The sequence below is a fragment of the Pollicipes pollicipes genome, unplaced genomic scaffold, assembly GCF_011947565.3.
Source record: "Pollicipes pollicipes isolate AB1234 unplaced genomic scaffold, Ppol_2.1 Scaffold_6138;HRSCAF=7277_pilon_pilon_pilon, whole genome shotgun sequence".
NCBI lineage: Eukaryota > Metazoa > Arthropoda > Thecostraca > Pollicipedomorpha > Pollicipedidae > Pollicipes > Pollicipes pollicipes.
The window spans coordinates 11,750,289-11,771,622 of NW_023596818.1; the positions used below are offsets into that span (position 1 = coordinate 11,750,289).

The 21,334-nt window shown below is 66.2% G+C and overlaps 1 protein-coding gene across 1 annotated transcript in view; it reads left to right on the forward strand.

The window, feature by feature from the left end:
• Positions 1-21,124, forward strand: part of LOC119105298 (plectin) — a 70,941-nt gene extending 49,817 nt beyond the window's left edge. The window contains exon 23 of the mRNA XM_037228765.1: positions 21,062-21,124. Coding sequence (XP_037084660.1) covers positions 21,062-21,124 — 63 coding nt within the window. The remainder of the gene's footprint in view (positions 1-21,061) is intronic.
• Positions 21,125-21,334: the final 210 nt, after the last annotated feature.

Consider the following 21,334-nt stretch of genomic DNA (forward strand, 5'->3'; position numbering starts at 1 on the left):
CCGTCGCCCGGCGGAGGCGCCGCGAGCCGGCCCGGCCCGGCCCGGCCGCCGCCCATCAGCATGCATTGCCCCGGCGGCCGTGTTGCGTCCCGCGCCGCGGCAGATTGATAGCGCGCCGGGGCGCCTGATCGGGCCGGGCGTTGATAGTCGAGCGGCCTGTAAACACGAGCGCAGGGGCGGCGGCGGCGAGCGCGCCCGAGCGCGGCGCCGCCGCCGCACGCGCCGTCTCGGGTCGCCGCCGCCCGTGAGCGCGCCTCGAGCGGCGCCGCCAGTGCCGGCGGCGAGCGCGGCGCGACAGGCGACGCGCGGCCGCGCCCCCGGGCCGCCAGCTGAGCGGCCTCGTCGGCGTCGACGCCGAGCCGGTCGCCGGGCGACGGGACGGCAGTGCGCCGTCGTCGGCGAGGGAGACGGCGCACGGCGCGCGAGAGCCAGCGGTGACCATGTGGGCGGGCGGGCCAGAGCCGGCGTCGCCGGCGCGCCCGCTGCTCCGCCGCCTCCTCTCCATCCAGCTGCTCGAGGCAAGTGCTTCCGGACCGGTGACGTCACGGGCGGCGCCCGAGGCTGCGCCGGTCGATCGGCGGGGGTCACGGTCGGCCGGGGGTCACCGACGGCCGGCTCGCGGCGGCCGGGGCGCGCCGCCGGCGGCCGGGCACCGCCGACCTGCCGCCGGGCCGCCGGTGCGCTCCCGGGCGCCCACGTGCGGCGCCGGCCGGCCGGGTGACGTCACACGTGCCGAGGTGGCGAGAGCGGGTGACGTAGTCACCGGCCGGACGCCGACCGGTCGCGGCGGCATGGCCTCGCCTGGAGCCGGCCCCGGGGCTTGGGGAGGTGGTGGCTGACCGGGTCGGGCCGGTCGGAGAGGCGCCTGTCGGTGGCCGATAGCCCGCTCAACACGGTCGATAGCGCCGAGGGAAGCGCGCGGGCGGAAACGGTGTTGACTGATCTGTCCCTTTAAACGCGGCCATAAGGCGTGATCACAATCGATCGTCGCCGGGAGATAAAAGCCTCTGTTTTTAGTCGCCCCTTACATGCTTAGCGCGGATGGTCTGCTGGCACGCAGTAGCTGGTGCACGAAACACCAGCCCACTGACCGTGCCCGGTCTCCCCGAATAGCGACAGTCGAACCCGGCCATTCAGCGATGGTCTGACTGCCGCGCATGACCGGCCGCGAGTGACGAGGGTGCGACCGCTGCCTCGCCGCTCGCCGCCGCCACAATGGCCGCCTGTTGATATAAATATACTTATGGCGCGGCGCGCGGCGCCGGCTGGCAGCAGCCGGGCCGCCTGACCTCCGCACGTGACTCCGGCTCCGTCGCGCTCCGGCCGGCGGCGGCGGTCGCGGCGGCGCTCCATCGCGGAGGAGCCGGCGATGCGGCGGAGGCGGGCGGCGACGGTGACGGGTGGGGATCGCGCCGCCGTCTGGCGCGGCCGGCCGGCGGAAATGTCGCCGCCGTCGCGCCCGCGCCGGCCGGGCGTTCGTCACTGTCGAGGCCGCGCGGCGTCGGCCGGCGGCGGTTTTTGTCCGCTCCAGATGCTGCTCGCTGAGGGCGGGGCCGGGCGCCGGCGGTCACGTCCGTCGTCGCCCGAGCAGCGTCGCCGACGGGCCGGTAGGCCAGCTGTCGACGGCGCTCGGCTGCGCTGGACTCGGAGCTCGGAGCCGCGGGTCAGAGGCGGACTCAGTCGCGCCAGCTTGGGAGGCAGCCATATCGGCTGCGCTGGACCCGGAGCTCGGAGCCGCGGGTCAGAGGCGGACTCAGTCACGCCAGCTTGGGAGGCAGCCATATGTGTTTGCTGACGCCCTCACTTCACGACAAATGACGCCAGCAGAGGTTGTTCCTGACAATTCACCCGACGTTCTTGACGCCATCACGCAGTCAGAAAGCATGAGCGAGCCGGTCTCCCTTGCCTCGCCGCGGACCGAGGGTAAGCTGCAGACCCTGGCCGGTGGCGGCCAGCGGTGGTGCCGCCGACGTCTCTGGGCGATCGCAGCGCCTCGCCCCCGCCCGGAGCCCCGCTCCTGACCCCGGCCGGGCGTCGCCTCGCGCCCGGCCGTGTTTACCGCCGCCGCTTGGAGACGGAGGGCAGCGGTGAGCGGCAGCTGCTCAGTTGCAGTCGGCTGGCGTCGGTGTTCAGATTAGCGCGTTGGCGTGTTTGAAACGACGCTGGCGGTCGTTTCGGGTCATATGCCAACAGACGGTGCTGTGAGGCTTCCAGCGCGTTCAACTGATGGTGGGAGGGAGCGGGGCGCATCATTATTTTTGTGAAGGGGAGCCAGGTGATCACGCATAACGCTGATTTTAACTTTCTGTCGTCAGTTCATCCTCACAGATTGTTTTTTGCCGATTTCGACTTTGTTCCTGAGATATTTCGGCCCAAACGGAGCTCATGTTTTTTTGTTGCTTTCTTAAATGAACTTTTTGGTTGTTTGAGTGAAACATGAGTGTCTAAGGGGGGGGGGGGCATCCCCGCCTCCTTGGCTGCGCCTCAGAGAGCGACGACGCGGCCAGGCCAAGTGGGTGGCAGTTCTGGCGCAGGCGGCGCGACACGATGGCGTCATGCGGCTGTCTCGGCTGCTCTATCTCGGGACCGTCCGACATGCGAAACACATGGTAGATGGCGCGTCGGCGCCTTGTCCCATTCATTCCAGCGGCCTTGTTTATGCACAGCCAAATGTCAGCAACAGTCAACCCGGGCTCGTCTTGTGATTGGCTGTTGATTTACGGCACTGCCGCATTGTCGTAAATCAGGCGGGACGGCTTGCAGACGCGTCGTAACAACGCCGCAAAAAAACAGCGGAAAACCGATGGGTCGAGGTCCGACTCCAGCTGGCTGTGGCCTGACGACGACCGGAGCTCGGGCAGCACGGCTGCCGCCGTAGTTCACCCCGAATGACCACCCGACCCGGCCCCGCGGTGATATTTCATCGTCATCCCGCCGTCACCAGCGGGGTCTGTGCGACCCAGGCCGGCGGCTCGATCCTCGGCTGTCGCGAGCTCGCCGCATGTCCAGGGTCGGCAGGGTCACGACGCTCGCTGGGCTACCACCGGCGGGGCAGTGCTGTCCGCCGGGCTCGCCGGGGCCTCACAGCAGGCGGCTGGTACGGAGGGCAGACGGTGGGGCTGGGTGGTCAGGTGGGGCGCGGTTATTTATTGAGGCGGGCGACTGCATCGCTCATTAGGGCCGTAACCTGTCACACCGGCTGACGCGATAGGCGATAGGCTCTGTGAGATACGCCGCACAGGCTTGCACCGTTTACGCTGTTTGTATAATGCTCGCGCCTTAGCTGGGGCCTGTAGATAAAAGGGTGCGGACGTCATTAAAAGTTTCAAGTGTCAGATAACCCTTCGCCACCAGGAAGACAATGGCGAAGCTGCACCTGATCAATGAATGAAAAGGAAATTCCGGCGACGCTGAATGACATGCACATATTAATGAACAGAACACTGTGGCGGTGGGGCCGCTCTCTAAGTCAGACGCAGACCGACCTCCCCTGACCCCGCCGGCGCGGCTCGGTTTTGACCCGACCTAGTGCGCGCCCCTTTGATTGGCGGCCGCTTGGCTTCACGCGACCCCTGGCCGGGGTCGCCGGGCCGCCGTTGGGACCGCTGCGGGACCGCCGGTCAGCAAACCTGCTGCGGCCGCCAGTGCCGCTCCACCTGCTGCGCGTGGGCGACGGCCGTCCGCTCCGCCCGGACAACCATCTATCACGTCATCGCCGCGCGCGGCGGTCCACCGGCGGCGGCGCGCGCGCTGTGATTTATCCGACGCGCCGCGCGCCCACGCTGATCGCCGCCCCGGCGGGTGCGCCGTGCCCTGCGGCGCCGGCGGCCGACGCCGGGTCAGCCGCGCGCCGGCCGGCCGGGCTGAGTTGGGGCAGGTGCGTGCGTGGGGTGGTCGGGTCGGGGCGTCCGCCGGTACGGGTGGCGCGAGAGACGGCCGGGAGTGGCGGGGCGTGTGACGGAAGAGTGACGGCCTCGAGTGACGGACGCGTGGCCGATAGACACGTGACCGGGGCGGTGAGCCGGTGCGGACCGAGTGAGGGCCGTGACGGGGGCGGGGCTGCGATGACCTCCGAGCGCTCCGTGCAGATGCTCGAACCTGACGGTCACCCTGCACGACCAGGTGTCGGTGCTGTGGCGTACCCAGCCGCCGCCGCCGCAGGTACGGTCCCCCGCCCCGCGGTCCCGCTGGCCACACGCTCATGCGCATTGTGGCCTGAACGTTCCAACAGGTGCGTGTTGCCTAATTCCCCCGCCGCTAACCGCCTCGGGAGCGGATAGTACCCTGCTTGGAAGGACATCCTGCGAGATCCAGATCCCGCAGAAGGGCGTCGGCGGTCCGGATCCGGGTCCCAGATTGTAGGATTACTCTGGAGGATTTAAGCATGCATCTCTCCAAGGGGGATAAAGACCGGCTGTACAGGAGGAAGCTCTGTTGATTAAGTGCGACGAACGCAGCGCGCTGTCACGTCGTTCGTGGGTGGGCCTTTCGTGAAGTTGTTTACACGTTAATAGTTGACACACAGTTCAAATCTCGTGACTCTCATGTGTTTATGCATGCGCGCGCGATAAAGATGCGCGTGGACAGTAAATGACTTCGGACTCTCAGCTTTCCAGCAGGTGCACTTATCTCTTTGATAACGCGGTGAAAGCTCAAATCAGCGTGGATGATTTTTTTGTTCCGTCACTGGGGCTAATCAAACGCCAAATGGCCGCCTCTGATGGTTATATATATCGTGCGCGGCTATCGTTACCCATCGTTTCATCTCGTTCTCCTCTCTCCACACAACGCCAGGGCAAAGACACTATATGCGCCTTGCAGCGGGCTTTGTTCCATGCATGACCGTGGTAATAGCTAACCGTTTATCAGCCGACGCTGGCGAGTGCTGCGCTTGTCCGAACCAATCTCGCTGGGCGTCATGCGACTCCCGGGGCCACTCCAGCGCGTTGTTGACCTGCCACTGGTCGGCGGCGGCGTGGCGGACGAGCCAGTGCACGGCCGCCCTTGTCTTCTGCACTGGCTTTGACGACGCCGCGCCCTAGCCGATAAACAAGGCGGAGGTGGCGTCGCTTCCGTGGGCTCGGTCGGACCGGTAGGGTCGGAGCTGCTGCGCGGGCCCTGGTCAGGCACGAGGCTGGTGGTCCAGTATGGTCCAGTTCTGGCGGTCCTTTGTTCGGTCCTGGTGAGTGCTTTGGACTCGTTATGGTCGGAGAAATTCAAGTCAAGTTCAGGCTAGTCAAGGAGCACGGCTCTTGTTTGGTTTCAGATCTGACGCTGTGCACGACGAACTGCCACGTTGCGACCCACCCCCCAGCCACAACCTGGACGTAGCCGCCTCCATGCCTGATCTGTTCGAACAGGCCCGCACCTCTCACCGGCTGCCGCCCTTTCCCCGTGCTGCGGTCACCGCCGCCGCCCCGAGTAGGATGCCACGTGCCAATCGCGACCACGGGGGCTCAAGGGGGAGGGCTGAGGTCTGGCTGGCGATGTAAGGCCTGAACGCCTGAACGGAGGGGCACCGAGACGACTAGGGCTCAAGAGGGAAGCTGAGGTCTGGCTGGCGATGTAAGACCTGAGCAGAGGGGCACCGAGACGACGAGGGGCTCAAGCGGGAGGTGGCCGGCCTGGCCGGCGGTGGGATCCGAGCAGAGGGCACCGAGCCGACGAGGGGCTTTAGGGAGAGGGATGAGGCCTGGCTGGCGATGTCGGGCCTGAGAGAGGGGCACCGAGCCGACGAGGGGCTGTAGCGGGAGGTGGCCGGCCTGGTTGGTGATGTGGGGCCTGAGCAGAGGGGCACCGAGACGCGGGGGGGGGCGGCGGCCACAGATCCCCGGCCATGTGTGGAAGCCGGGAATGTCCGGACAGGACGACACATCGCGCGGCGACGTGTGCTGCATCGCCCCTACGAAAGGAGCCGCCAGTGGTGCGGGCAGTCCGCGCGTCTCGTGACAGCCGTCGATGCGGTGAGCAGCTGCACTGACGACGATGGCCAGTGAATCAGTCCGCACCACTTGCCAGTCGTCAGTGAGGACAGCTGTACATGACAGTCATGAGCGCGGCTGGAAGTCGCAGCCGATCCATGCGGGGCGTGAGCGGAGGAGCGCCCGGGGCGCTCCTGACGCTCGGTAAGCCGCGATGAGGTCTGAATGCAGGCCACCTCTGGCTCCTTTCGGCAGTCGTTGTCTGTCCCTCCTGTCACAGTGTGTCTGGTTTTGTCTTCCCGCCCGCTCGCGAGCGCCGGGCCATGCAACGTACAGCGAATTTTTGTTCGGTTCGCCAGATTCGGAGACGCCGCCGTCGCCGGCTGGCAGCCCCATGACTTCATTGTTGTGACACGGACAGATTAAGCGACCGGTGCGTGGTGTCGCCCGCTACGCTAAACCAACCACCCCAAACCAAGAACACCGAACGCCGTCACCCGGCTAAAAGAGAACAGCGTTTTTGTCAAGGAGGCTGCCCCGCGGTTCATTCAGAAGCTCGGGCGGCGTGATAGACATACACTGCATGTTGACTGCGGCCTTTTGAAAGATGGACGGCGGCAACCGTGCAGAGAGTAGTGTGGTTTATCGATGGGCATAGCGTTGCCCTGGGCGGGCTCTCGATGTACTGCATTGTGTTTGATGCCGTGTCATACGTCAGTGTAGACCAGACCGGGACACGCTGAATGTCACGCATTTATTAGGCACTTATTCTCTGGGGAGCAGCAGGTCCTTGGAGACTGGACGGTACCTTTTGAATAAAGCATCCATATATCTAGAGTTCACCGCCTGCATTTAAAGCGTATTCAGCGACTCCTTGAATTTATCTCTCCGGGATGACTCAGCCAACGTTTTGCACTGAGGGCAAGCCTTACATGTTGGCAGTACATTATCTTGCAAGAGTAGTGCCTGGGGTGATGCCACAGGAGCTCCCTGGACGCGGCAGGGGACACCGTACTGACCACTAGCCGTGCTCGCATCCTGATCACACCGCCCACCACCGGTCAGCGCCATCACCGTTACTCTCGTCACGCCCGCGGCACGCCCCGACGGCGCCCCGCCCCCGCTTCTCCCGGTCTGCGTGCCGCCCACGTCGGAGAGTCCTTTGGAGGCTGCACGGCAGGAGTTGGCCGGGCGTCAGAGCCGGAGCGGCGTCGCGACGGCCCGGCGACGGCCGGCCTCGTAAAGCCGTCGCGGCCGTTGTCCGAGAGCGCTCGAGCGCTGGTTTACTGCGGCGACAGTGGGCGGCGGCGCCGGCGGGAGGGCGGAGGCGGGGGACCCGCGCCGCTCCGGCCAGGCCGCGCCGTGCGGCTGGGAGGCGCGGGTGCGTTGCCGCCGCCGCCGCCGCCGCCGGCGCCCACGCGCACGGCCGCCCTGTCGTCGAGTCGGCGCCGGCCGCCGCCGCGGTGCGCCCATGGAAATGCGAGCGATCCACGCCGCGATAACCATTGAGCCGGGCGGGCCGCCGCCTCCTGCAGGCGCCCCACGCCCACCAGCGCGGCCGCCGGTCGGACCGGTCCCCTGCACGGCTGGCCGCCCGCCGACGCCGGCCGCATGGAGAGCGCCGGCCGGCCCGCTCGGGCCGCATGAGCCCGGTGGGAGGGGGCCGGGCGAGGGCCGGCTCGGCGGCGGCCGGCGGCGGCTCGCGCCGCTGCGCTCGCCTGCCGCTGGTCCGACGCCGGCGCTGCAGGCTGGCCTGTGCGTCAGCATCCAGGGGTGTCCAGCGGAGAGCACCGCCCCTGTCTGCCGCCGCCTCAGGCTCCGGCTGTTGTGTAGGCTGGCAGACGTCGCCCCAGTTGCGGCCGCCGTCAGCCCGTCTGCGGAGGCGCACACGGCGGCCATTGTGTCTGAGGTCACCCGGCGCCATGAACCGCAGCACGTGCAATGGAGTCGGGCTGCCCCGCCCCCTAATCCCCTTTTTGTCAGCCCCGCCCACCTCCCCCCTCCCCCTCCCCCGCTCACTCGCGCTCAATCTGCCGGCGTCTTGTAGCGGGCGTGACCTCCTGAAATGGCGGGCTGCTGAGCGAGGCGGCCCCGCGCGCCCCCGCGTGCCGGGAGGGCGCACGAACCGCAGGGATGAGCTCAGCGGACCACATGGTCCCGCGGCTGGCGCCATTTTTCTGGCGCGCCCCACGGCAAGCCGCTGGTGGAGCGCGATTGTTCGCACGCGGCGGGGCAGGAGAGCGTATGTTTTTGTACGCGTCCGGCGCATTGTGGCGAAGCGCAAGTCGAGTCCTCGTCGTCAATGGTGCTCTAACCACAGCGTCGGTTAAGTTACGCGGTTCAGGGCCCGCATCGTGGGGAGCCGGTGTTTAACATGTCCTGCAGGCTTGGCAACGTCCTCTCCAAACATGGCGTATGGTCCCTATTGTGACCGGTGTGTGATAAAAACATGGCCACACGAAGCGTTCAGTATATCAAGCTTAAGTACTCTGGCCATCTGTGTGTAGCATACAATTCATAGGAAGCTTTAAACGTCAAAGATTCATGTCAGGCATCTGCATTCGTCAAGCATCTGCATTCATGCAACATGCGAAGTGGACAGACCATCTGCCATCTGCTCCCCGATCTTGTCCTCTCCTGTGTCATGCCCCGCCTGCCGTTCCAGACGAGACGGCTGTCGCCATCGCCTGTCCCAAACGCGACATCTCTGACCTCCCTTTCCCGTGCCCTCTCCGTCCGGCCCGCGTCCGTCCCGTGACCTCTGTCGACCCGTCCCCCCTCCCCCGCGGTGAGCGGCGCCGCCCGGTCGGCCCTGTTCCCGTATGCAGAGCAGGTGGCGCTCCGGACCGGAGCGTGACCGGCCGGCCTGCACGGACGCGCCCGGTGGACGCTCCGGCGGCGTCTGGGCCGGGTCGGCACGGCCGGGTCGGGCTCGGCCGGGTGCTGTGACCGGCCGGCCTGAACGGACGCGCCGGTGGACGCTCCGTCTGGGCGGGTCCCGGCCGGGTCGGGCTCGGCTGGCTGCTGTGACCGGCCGGCCTGCACGGACGCGCTCGGTGGACGCTCCGGCGGCGTCTGGGCCGGGTCGGCACGGCCGGGTCGGGCTCGGCCGGCTGCTGTGGCGTCCGCCCGCTGCGAGCTGCTGCGTTCGTGCACGGACGGACGGGAGCGGGTAGGAAGGGCCACAAGGGGCGCCACGTCCCTCCGGCTGGAGCTAATTTACTCTCATTTTCGCTGATAGACTGGTGTCATGCCTCCTTTTATAACGCTTGTACTCCTCCGTGAGGAAGTTTCTGCGTATTTTCTGGGGACTCGGTATCCCAATCCCTTTTTAAATGTGCTTGGAAAAAAATTGGGACCTCTCCCGTATTCATACCATTACAACAATGCTTGGTCGGGCTTGGAACAAAAATTGAAACCAGAATGACCCGACATTACTACGAGACCTGAACCTGAACCCGCACTGTACAGCACAGCCTGAACAGGACCGTCTCCGGGCTAACGCTGACCGGATCCGGCGCAGTGTTCGGACTCGGCTCACGATGGAGGCCGGCGCGGGCAGATCGGAAAACGCGAGTCATGATTGGTGAAGAGCCCGACTGGTGTAGGGGCACGTGCCGCCGTCGACAACGAACGCTGCACGTGACCGCCGGGGGATCGCGTGCCGCCGGGCCAACGAGAGCATCGCCTGCTGGAGGCGGGGTCACGGACGGGGGCACAGCCGTGATCGAGAGCCGTGAGCCGTGATTGAGACGCGCGCGGTCACGGCGGGGGTGTGAGCTTTGGGTCGGCGATCTCGCTCTCACCGCCCCCTCTCTCTCCTTAAGAACGTCCGGTGCGTCTGGGCGTCGAGACTGGGTTTGGCTGATTGACGTTTGTGTCCGTGCCGTGCGAGGGGTCCCGCATTATTTGCTTTTTTGTTTCGTCCGCATACGGGGTCCGACCGCGATAGCCGACGGCCGCCGCTTTCGCCTGTCGCGCGGCGGAGATTCGGCCCCGCTTGAGAGGAGATTTTGAGAGGTTCTGTCCCGAACCTTGCCGCCAGACACGTTAGCCGATGAGCTGATAGGCTGTTCGATGACTGGTGGGTGTGGATATGTGGGTTCACGTACCGGCCGCCTCCGTCTGGTGGCGCTGGTGCGGGATACAAAGTTACCCGTTCGCGTATTCGCCGGGCGGCGGCGTGGTTCGGGGTGCGTGGGCGTTTAGGGTGGCATGTAATGGCACGGACCGCTCATGCTCGTAGGATTGCATAAAGTCACGCGCAACATGGTGCAGCGGACCTGAATGGAACGGGCTGGAGCAAGCACCGAGCATGGTCATGGTTTTTAATTGGACATTCCGCAGTAGGGAGATGGGAAATTGGTCTGCTCAAGGTCCCAGATTGCGGCGTAAACTTTCAGTGGCGGATTATCAAGCGTGATGGGCTGGACAATTGTCTTTGAAACCGTATGTTGTCAATGCTTATGTACATAGCTTACTGCAGTGGAAGTTTTGCGATCCGCAGGTCATATCGTTTATCGTTTCCTGGGAAAGCGTCAGTATTTGTAGCTGTGAGGTCCGTTGGCGTGATGTTTTCCCCTCGCTCCGACCACAGCGGAGCTCACCGAGCCGCTGTAGCGTAAATATATATGACGTGCCAGCGATAAAAACGGAAATGCAAGGTCGCACGCCATAAAGCCGAAGCAAAGCCTTGCTTACTACTCAGTTGCGGGACGGCGGGACGCCGTGATCCAGAGGCGCCGGAGTTTCAGCTCCGTGCGTCTGGCGCAGCTTTGCCACCGTCGTCGGACGCGCAGCACCACCGATCTGCAGCTCGGCGCCGGAGGGCGGGCCGCCGCAGCCGGAGCCGAGAGAACCACATGGCACGCGCCGATGTCTTCCATTGAACGCTCCTCGATATTTATGCATTGCGGCGCCATTTCACGTTAAGACGTTAGGGCGTCATGCAACCGTGATGATGTACACATAAACCGGCGTCCCGCTGTAAGGCGGAGTCGCTGAATGCAATGCTAACCGGGCCGGGCCCTATGCTGCCCCGCCCCTGGCGAAGTGCCGCCTCTGGAGGAGTGCGGCTTCGGGGGGGGGAAAGGGGGGAGGAGGAGAGAGGGAGTGTAGCATGTTTACCGACGGGAAGCGTGGGCACCGCCGCTGACATCTGCTGACAAGGACACGGGGTCGGGCGGGACCGCAAGACGCGACATCTGACGCATTAGCATGCGCTGAAGGATGGCGGCGCTCGAGCGCGGGCCCACTCTTGTCTCTGACGCGCCGCCCTCGCCGCCGACTGGTCCCCGTCGTCTCGGGGGCGCCGCTGTCCTCTTCGATGCGTCTTGGCCGCGGTGACACTGTCAGGTACCTGCTGCAGAGACGCCGCCGTCACTGCGGTCCGCCTCTGGGAACAGATCGCGCGATATGCGTCGGAAGGCGTGACTGAGCAGCGCCACCGTCAAAATGGCCCCAGAAAGTCTCAGTGAAATTAGCCTCAGCGCTCTCTCTGAAGGTATTGTGCAGTGCCACGGTAGCTTCACGAACGCTCACAAAGACCTTACGATGTTGAACATGGTCGCCGGTGAGGGTGCAGCGTAATCGCCCAGCTTTACAACTATGAAAGAGGGGGGTGGCAACGTGATACGGGCTCAGCGCTTGTGCAACACCACATGAAAATGGCCGGTCTGGTAGGGACAGGTTTCGGAGACCGACGATTTTTGCAGCGTGAGCCGCGCCTTCGAGGAGTTCTGACGCCGATAAGTCAGCTGTCGATGTGTTGGACGCGATCATGTGGATGGCGCCTCAGCGTCTGGTTCATTTCAGGCGTGGCGCTGAGCCGGTATGACGTATGACGAAGACTCCGGCCGATTTAAGAGGTTCGAAACTAAAATGAGTCCCCAACGTGAAGGCCACTCTTTATCTCTCAAAGAGATGGATTCAGCGGAATCGGCAGGCTTTGCCCGCCGACCGCGTGATCCTGAGCGCGCGCTCGGCCGATTCCTCGAACGTGACCCGAATCGACCCCCGGACCCCACCAACCTGACCAAGCCGCACTCTGGCCGACGCGACCGGGGCGGGGGACGTGCCCCCGTCGGCGTCATGTCGGCACTATCGACCGGCGGGGGCTCCTGGCGGCGCAGTGCGACCAACCGGGCCCGGCCAACCCGTGCCCCCGGCCAGTGGGGCCGCCGCCGGACGCCGTGGAGGTCAGACTCCTTCTGGGGCACGCCGTGCCCTCGCGGCACCCTGCGTGCGGTTGAGGCGTGGCTCCGGTCAGGGGGCGTGGCCAAGACGAGCTCAGGGCATCTAGGCTTGTGACCAGACGTGGGGAGATGAGGTGACCTCTGTGGAGGTCAGTGTCGAGACGGTGGCTATCAAGCCTCCGCGGGGCTGATCGGCGTACGGAGGTCGAGCGTCCGCGATGGAGGTCACTGCCAGGATGGAGGTCAGTCACACCCCGCAGAGGGCGCTGAGTGCGGCCATCACTCCGTGACTTCCTCGCCATCTGCCGCCATTGATTGGAGTCTGATCAGACTGCAACAGAGGTCAGCCGTGCCGAGTTCCTTGTGCTCGTCAGAGGTCACCCGCCGCCGCGGGGTCACCGCTCGGCGAGACAGTCGAGTCAGCTGATCGCTGTCTGGCGCGTGCGGCGCGTGACCCGTGACCCCCACTGGCGGCAGCAGTGACCCGTGACTGCCGGCACGACCCCAGCGCCGGGCTCGTTAAACCACCGTCGACACTGGCTCCGTTTTGCCCGTGACACAAGCACTGACGCTCTTTGGGCCATGCGTCTGTGTGTTTAGGGGCGGGAGGTGATTCTCGGTTTTACCCAGGCAGAGGAGGGGCCGAGCACTGGACGACGCGTCGACAGACAGACCGCTCGGCCCTACACATTGTCTAGCGGAAGTGGGCACTAATGTCAGGCGGCTGCTGTCAGCGCTGACTGATCGCGTCAGCGTGCGTCGCCAGCGCTGACTGCTGACGTCAGCGTGCGTCGCCAGCGCTGACTGCTGACTTCAGCGGGCTACAGTACGGGACACTACAGTACAGTACAGTACAGTACAGCCTGCCTGTCTGCAGGCGCCAGAGCGACGTCAGGGGTAGCGTGGGCCATCAGGCGGCATCGGGCTGTGGGTCGTGGGCTTTAGCGAGAAGGCTTGCGTTGGCGTTTGACCGCAGCCGGCGGGCGGAGAGACGGATTTTGCCTTGCGTTACCGCGAGACGCCATTCCGACGTTTCCAACGCCGCGGTCGCCTGCATTAGGCCGTTCGGGCAGCTTCGACGTGGCATCCGACTTTACGGACCTGTTCTCGCCCACGCGAACATTGTTGGGCGTGCAGCGTTCCGCGTAGGGTCACGTCATTTCGTTGAAACCAGCATGGCAATCTGGCAGCCATGCTGCCATATGGCGTCCGTCTCGGTCTCGCCGTCACCTGGCGTGGTCTGCGCAAGCGCAGCGCGCTTGGCGCCGATGACGTCACTTTCTGCGGAAAGAGTGACGTCATATCGTGCCGCGGAATGTTATGTCACCGCTCCTCAGGGAAGGCTGTCAAGCTGGTCTAATGACTCGTTGGCGCCCACGGGAAAAGGCAGACGCATGTGGTTTATGGGGAAGGGGGGAGCGTTTGCTGCTCTCGGCTAGCCCCTTCGTCATGTACTGCCGACGGTCCGTGACGTCCCGGGGACATATTTACCCGTCATGGACCACTGGCACATCGTCGCCCGTGCGATGGACGTCACTGCTATGGCGACTGCGTGGACCGCCGGCCTGGGCGCCAGAGGAATGTGTTACGGCTTCCCTTGACCGGAAAGTGGGTGCTGCTCACGGGCCGCCCATGGGCTCATGGGCTGCCCAGCGACACTGCCGCACGCCACCCCGTCCCGCCAGTAGACGGGAAAGGAGCGGCGTGGGCCGACGGCCGCCGGCGCCCGAGTCGCCCACTGTTGCCGTGAATCTCGGCCCAGCTCTTGGGCCGGGGTTAAGTTGGCGAGGAGCTCGGCCCCTGAACAGCCGGCACCGTTCTCTCCGCTGGGGGCGCTCGGGCGGTGGGCCGGGGGAGGGGGCGGGGAGGTTAGGCGGGGAGGCGGCGAGGGCTGTCGGGCGTGGGCGGCCGCACGCCCGCCATGATTCGCGCTGCGGGGGCGCCGGCTGTTGTCGGCCCGTGGGCACAAGGCACGCGGCAGAACGGGTCCGGTTCGCCGAAGCGCCGGGCGGGCCTTGCAGGCCGCCTGATGGCAGCATTGACCTTGGCGGCCAGCGGACGCCGGCCGGTTATGCCGCGATTACGAGCCATGCTCGGCCGGCGTCCCGGCGGCCCGGCCCAGCCGATAGGCGCCCCGCACGGGACATCGGTCCGACTTGAGGGCCGCCCGGCCGCCAGCGGACGGCCGTCGGCGAGGGCGGCCTCCTCCGCTGTCCTCCGGTCGGCAGTTTGCTGGCGTCGGTGGCGTGTGTGTCCTCGAAACGGTACTCGCCGCTGGTCGGCCGAATGTAATGTGATGTTTTGTTTTCCTGCCGGGAAAATCGAGAAGCGAGGGGATTTCTTTGCGTATATGAGAGCCATTTGGCATGCGCAAAATGAATGCTTGTCGAGTGTGTAACGCGGGTGCGCGATCCACCTATCCCCTTCCGTGGTGCCGGGTAACCACGGCCTGAAATCCTGTGATGTCGCCATTCTGGCCCAGCCAGCGGCCTCTAGCGGCCGGCGCCCCACCCTCTTCCTCTCCCGGAGACCCCACGTGGACAGGGCGGTAGTAATTGGTAATTTGGTATCCACCTCCGCGCTGGCGCATGACACCAGCCGCTAATGTGTCGGGTTGGGGGCGCGACGGTGGCGCCGCCACGTGGGTGGACGTGACAGATGAGGGGCGCGCCTTTGGGTGTCGCCGAGCCGACACGGGCCGCTAGCTCTCCGGCCTCAGCTCTCGCTGCCCAGTCAGCGGTGTTTGTTTCTGGCATCTTGCCTGTGGCCGGTGGTTCTTCGGCTCGTTCACTGGCTCGTCAGCTGTGTGTCGCTGGCACATCAGTTGTGCGTCTTTGGTGCATCAGCTGTATGTCAATGGTTCGTCAGCTTATGTCAAGGGCTCATCAGCTGTGTGCCGGTGCTCATCAGCTGTGTTTCACGGGCACATCAGCTGTGTACCAGTGGCTCATCAGCTGTGTGTCTTTGGCTCATCAGCTGTACATTTTGCTTACCAGCTGCGTGTTGCTGACTCATCAGCTGGTTGCTGCTTGCTCATCAGCTGTTTGTCGTTGGTGCGACAACCGTGTCATGGCCCTTTCTGCGGTGTTGCTGGTTAACGTTAATCACCGGCTAAACATCTACATATTTCAAATTGCAAAGCCACTTATATCCTCCCCACCTTTTTGATGTCGCAGCCTTTACAGCCTTGTCCCGCATATTCTCTCCACGCTACTGGCTATCCAGCTCTGCACAACACACGGTGTGCTGGACGCTCTCGGGCTTTCTCTTCTGCTGTCGGCCGGCCGCCGTCCCATCTCAGCGCCCGTCAGCGGGTCAGGTATCCGGCCGACCGGCCGGAGAGACAGGGCACCTGTTAACTCAGCTCCATGTTTGTCCATCGGGAGGGCTCGGCCGACGGGGCGGCTGTCAGGACGCCCGCGGTCTCCCCCGGCTAGTGCTAGCGGGTCAGGTGGCTGGGCGGCTCAGGCCGGGGTCCGGAAACTCAGGCCGGGGTCGCAAACTCGACGAATCCGTCGAGACCGGCGGCTTTGCGAGCCGCCTGTCGACGCGGCGCGCCAGTGACGCCGATGGCCCACGTACAGGCAGCGAGCGGCTCCAGCTGGTCGCCTGCACTCATGCCGCCCTCCCCCTCCCCCCAGCACCTCAGTGGGCGGTCAGGTCGCGGCTGAGCGCCCGCAGGCGCTCCGCGCGGTCACCGGCGCCTCCGTATAAGGCGTCCGTCACGTCGGCTGCTGACGTGTCGCCGGCGGCCGTCGCCGCGCGGCTGCAGGCCACATCTTGATGGCACTGACACGGCAAACCCGTTCTGCCGGTCGGCGGCGGCCGGCCGCCGGCGCTGCCCACTTTCTGGCCTTGTATGGGCATGTGGAGCCGGCGGTGCAGCCGGCACATGCCGTCCGCGTCGCCCGGGGACCCCGGAGCCGGCCAGCGGGGGCGCTCGCCGCCCACTCGGTGCATCTCGGCGGCGGACGCGGCGTCTCCTCCGCGGCCGGCCGCGCCTCCCGGCCCGGTTATGACCGCCCCGCGGCCACTCGGAGGGGCGGGCGCGCCGCGCTGGAGCGAGCGGGCGCGTCGCGGCCCGCCGCGGCGCCGGCCGGCTCCGCGGCGTTCCCCGCGGCTCCGGCGGACGGTCCGCGGGGGACGCGAGGGCTCGTCCGGGCGCTGACGAATTGGCCGTTTCGGCGGGAGGGCGGCCGGCGCGCCGGCGCGAGCGCAGGGGCGCCGCCGAGGCGCGCGCTGCACAGGTGCGCCCGCCGCCGCAGACCGACCGACGCCGGCCGGAATCCGGCCGGCCTGTTGGCTGTCACTGGCCACGGCCGGCGGCGGAGGCGGCCGGGCTGGACGGCGCTGGCAGGAGGAATGGCCACGGGAGGGGGTGTTCGTGCATTCTGCTGGAGCGGGCGGGGGAGGGGTCCGTGCAAGTGGCCAGGACGTGCCGTCCGCGGACGCGGCACCTCGCCAGCCGTGGGCCATTACTCATCGGCGTCTATCTATGCATGTATCGGCGGCGACCATGCGGACCTTGTTTGGTAAGCGGCCGGCCGGCGACAGCCGACTTTTCCAGAGCGGTCCGGCCGCCTCACGCCATGAGGCGAGCGTGCGCGCAGCCGGGTCGTGCCGGCCGGCCGGCGTTCCCACCAAAACCGGCGCGGCGGCGGCGGACGCGGCGCGGCGCACGGCGGCATGACGGGTCGCCGTGTCGCGAGAGGGCACGCGCAGCATCTGTCACAGGCGCCGAGGATCGCCGCACGCCGTCCCGCCTCGCGGCCGCAGGAAGCTCGCCCTGCCCGTGTTGTGGCGGCGGCGGCAGCGGCGCGGGCCGTTCTCGGCTGTTTTGCGGACGGCGTGTACCACGAACGGGATGAGCTGTCGCCGTCTGGAGCGTTGCGTCAGACCGCACGCCTGACAGCCGTTGCCGCCGCCGCCGCTGTTGCCTTGCAAAGCACGTTGCCATCTATGGACCGAAGTGCCGGCGCTGCGCGACTGTGAGGCATTGTCAATTTGCTCTGGACGGCGCTTGTTGGTCTGCACACCACGTCCCGGCAAAGCCCTTTAAGGGCGTGCGCTGGGCCGATCAAAGGCGACCTATGTGAGTCGGCACTTAGCGGCTGGGCGGTACCCGAGAGTGGTCTGCGCTCCGGCTGTCATGGCACCGGCGTCTCTCGCGGCTCACAAAAACACACACGCGGCCAGGCGCAGGCCGACAGTCTCTCACCTGGCGCTATCTTGTTTCTCGCTCTCTGCCGTTACGCGCGCTCGCACCCGGGCCTCGTATCCCACCCGTGTTGCTCGGGCCTCCCGCTACGCTGCCGACCTCGCCCAGGTGTCGGCCGTCGGCGACAGGTGTTCGCCGTGGCCGCGGGGCGTCGCCGGCCCAGAGACGCCGTATACGGCCGTGTAGGGCCGCCCGCCCGCCGCCATCGGCCGCCGGCCGACGCGGCGCAGCGTGCACGGCCCTGCACGACCGCGACGCTCCGGCGTTTCCGGTGGGCCTGACCGGCGGTGACCCGCGGCGCGCTGGCCCCGCCGGCGGCAGGCGAGGTCGCCGCGAGAGGGCGGGGCGGCTGGCCGCTGCCCCGGCCGGCCCGCTCCATTAGTAACAGCGGACAAGTGGGCCATCGCATCATCGCGGCGCCGCAAAAAACCGCCCGCCGCGTCGCGTTTAAATGGCCGCAGCGAGACGCGCCCATGACTGATGACCGTTAGCGCGGGAGGCGTCACGGTGGCGAACTTGTTATGCACAGTGGCGCTGCCGGCGGCTGGCCATCGTGGGAAACATTAGCAGGTGCGATGCGGCCCCGTGGCCTTGTGTACAGGCGTTGAAATGGAGGATGCGGTTCGTCAAAAAGTGGTTGTGCCGAGTGGATAAGCACAGACGCCGTCGGGGTTATCGGTCTGCCCTTGGTGAGAGCAGGCTGTCTTGTCTTGGTGCTCATTTGGTGATGCGATCTTGTTGAGAGCGGTGTGGCTGTCGGGCTCCGGCCTGTTTTGTTGGTGGTTAGTTCCCGATGTTTTGTGTAAGCATCGTTACCTCTCGTTTGCGCCGCCAGCCCAGAGCGTGATTGATAGGGCAGATTATGATTAATGAGGTAACGCAAGCACCCTGCGTGGGCGTCATTGTTGCCTTTTTGTTGCTAGTTTATTTTTCATCCTTTATTGTTTCCGGTTGCAAGCCCGTACTGATATGTCGCCAAGTCATCACCGGGTAGCAGCGTGATTAAGGAAGAATCAGCTCCGCTTGCGAGGACCGCGGTGGTCCCGGCCACGAAATATTCAGATCAGTGGGGGGCGAAAGCGCGGCGTAGATGTGGGGTTGCGTGGCACGCCCTGGTTTGTCAGCGCCGGCCACATCCCCGGCCCTTCTCACCGCTGAGCGGATGTTGAGGTCGCTAATGTGGCCGTTCAGTTCCGTGCCGCTGTGTGCTGGCGCAATGGCCAGCTCCACACCCAGCGCCGCCGCACGAACAGCGGCGCGCGCAGCTCGTGAGCGATCGTGAGTGACCGTGGGCGCGGCGACGTTCACGGCCGGCCAGCTGGGGCAAGAGGGGGTGAGGGGGGGGGGGGGGCGAGGCGGACTTCTGTGCGTCACGCTCGGGGCATTGGCACCACGTGACGCTGAGGACACACCTGGACGCGTCCATCCCGGGCCTTTCCCCTGCCCTGGCCTAGACTCACAGCATCCTTATTTCACAACTCATTCATGACGGCTACAATTCTGTTCTTGCCAAATACGACGCGTTAAAATGGTTCGTCTGCGCCGTCCGTCGCGTCCTGGGTGTTCCTAGCTGCACCCGTGTGACCGTGACTCTCGGTGACTCGGGGGTGACTCCCGACGCTGTGCCCATGTGGCCGTGACTCCCGGTGACTCTGGGTGACTCCCGGCGCTGCGCCCGTGCGGCCGTGTCTCCCGGTGACTCCCGATGTTGCGCCCGTGTGACCGTGACTCTGGGCGACTCCCGACGCTGTGCCCGTGTGGCCGTGACTCCCAGTGACTCTGGGTGACTCCCGACGCCGCGCCCGTGTGGCCGTGACTCGAGCGGAAGGCCCCGTGGCGGTCACGGACAGACGGCCGGCGCGATTCAGGGGGCGTTAATGAGATGTACGTGCTTGCCTCCAGCGGGCCCGCTAGCGCTGTTAGACTTGCAAATAGAGGCGACCTCTCGGCTTATTTGCACGATGATCCGACGGGCCGCCGCCGATGCGAGATCGCCGCGCCCACTCGCACAGTGGGCCGCACCATATCCAGGTATGGCTCCGCCTGGCTGAGCACCGGCTCCCAACACGGCCCTGCCGACATGCAAGAGCCGAACCGGGCCGGACGGGGCGAGCTGCAGGGGCGGGGAGCCCGCCCACGGGGGCGGGGGGCGCTCCTCCGCCCCCGCGGCGGCCCCACGCGCTCGGCGCTGGCCGCTGTTGACTGTGCGCGGCCGACGTGGGATGATGCGCGACCTTGCCGTGTTCGGATGGGCGCGTCAGGTGGGGCTGAGTCAGCCCGGCCGCCTGTGTGTCGGAAGGCGCGCCGGAGATGGGGCTGGCGCGGTCGCCGGGCGATCGGGGAGGCGCGGAGCGGCGTCTGAGATGGCGCCGCGGCGCGGACGGACGTCGTCTCGGGGCGGCAATGTCAGATCGAGATGACAGTGTCAGCGGTCGGCTGACAGCGCGTGGATTGATGTGGGGGCGGGGCTGGAGACACGTTTCGTCTTGCGACCCGCAGGAAGTGGATCGCGGATGGCAAAGTGAGACTGGTGGCAGCAGGCGGACTTGCAGAGGGGAGTTGAGATCTCGCCGCGCGCGCGTTCAGTCCCATGTTGCCCATATTGAGTCAGCAATGTCCGGAGCTGCTCTGTGGTAATGGTAACGGCTGGCTGCTTCAAATGCTCTTCCGCAATGCCTTGGCTTGCCCCAGACACGTCTGGCGTTATTCTGCAGGGTAATGTCTGCTCATTGCATTCCGTCTGCAGCTGCGGCACGCCTTGTCTGGGTGGGTGTTGTTTAGCCTCCCTCAGTCCCGACCCCGCCTCGCGCGATCGTGTCTGGACCAGCGTCGGCTGACTTCACACGGGCGTCCCCGACGCGTCGCGTTCGACGCCCGTCGGCGTCGGCGTCGGTGCCGGCGCAATCGGCCGGTGCTCTCCGCCGGTGCGTGCGTGCAGTCTCCAGCCTCCGCCGCCGCCGCCGCGCCGCCGCCACCGCCGCGGCGGCGCCGCTGGGTCAGCTGATCGAGACAGCTGTTTACGAGCCGGCGGCCAATTCGCGCCAATTTCACCCGGTTATGGCGCGCCCTCCCACGCGCGGTTGGGCCGCTCTCGGCGTTCGGCGACTGTGGGCGCCGCTTGGCAGGCGGCGTGCTGTCGCGTGCCCTGAGGCGCCAGATGTCGCCGGCGGGATTGAGCCGCCAGGTCGAAAGATCTGGGCTCGACTCTCGTTGTTGGAAACTTTTATTGGCTCGGGTCGCCATCATGAGTAACGGGGATAATGACATCAGCGGTTGCATGTGGTAGCCGACAGAACATCGCGTCTGAGATCGAGTAGAAATAGTGTCCGTTCGTCCCTGGAGTGAAATTTGCTCCGTGCTCAATGTTCGCACGTCCGGGCCTCGAACGAAGATGAAGCAACGGGATCTGGGCGGAAGGCTTCGCCGCACCAGCGACGAAATTGCTGGTGATGGAGGGCACGTTTTTGTTCCTGATCGGGCAGAGCGCCATGTGGGTGGAAGAGTGTGGGGGTCGCTGATTGGACGAGATTGCTGTCGCTGGGCCGATGGACACCTCTGGCTCCCAGGCTTCCGCTCCGAGGCGTGGGTGGAGCAGGTCTGCTCGATGACAGAATAGAGCCGTTGCTACCGGCGCCGGGTGGAGTACACGTTTGCTGTCTGGGGACCTGGGAGCCCCGGTTCAGCCGCCGGGCCGTGCGGTCCGCCCGCGCGCCGCGGGCCTACCTCAGCCCGTCTGGGTGGAGCTGCCGGCGGAGTCGAGCTGCTGGGGCGCGCCTCTGCTCGGCCCGTAACGGGAGGGTAACCGCCCGGCCCGAGGCCCAGGCGGAGGCCGCGCCGGCCGAGCCGGCCGACGGTGGCGGCGGCCGACCGGCGCGCGACGCGGTCCTCCTGGATGGCGGTGATGGATCGGCGCACTGGGCCGCGGCGGCTCGGGAAGAGTTGGCGGCGCCGCTGCGGCGCCGATGCCCGTCAGAATGCGCCCCGTCACGTCCGAGCCGCGG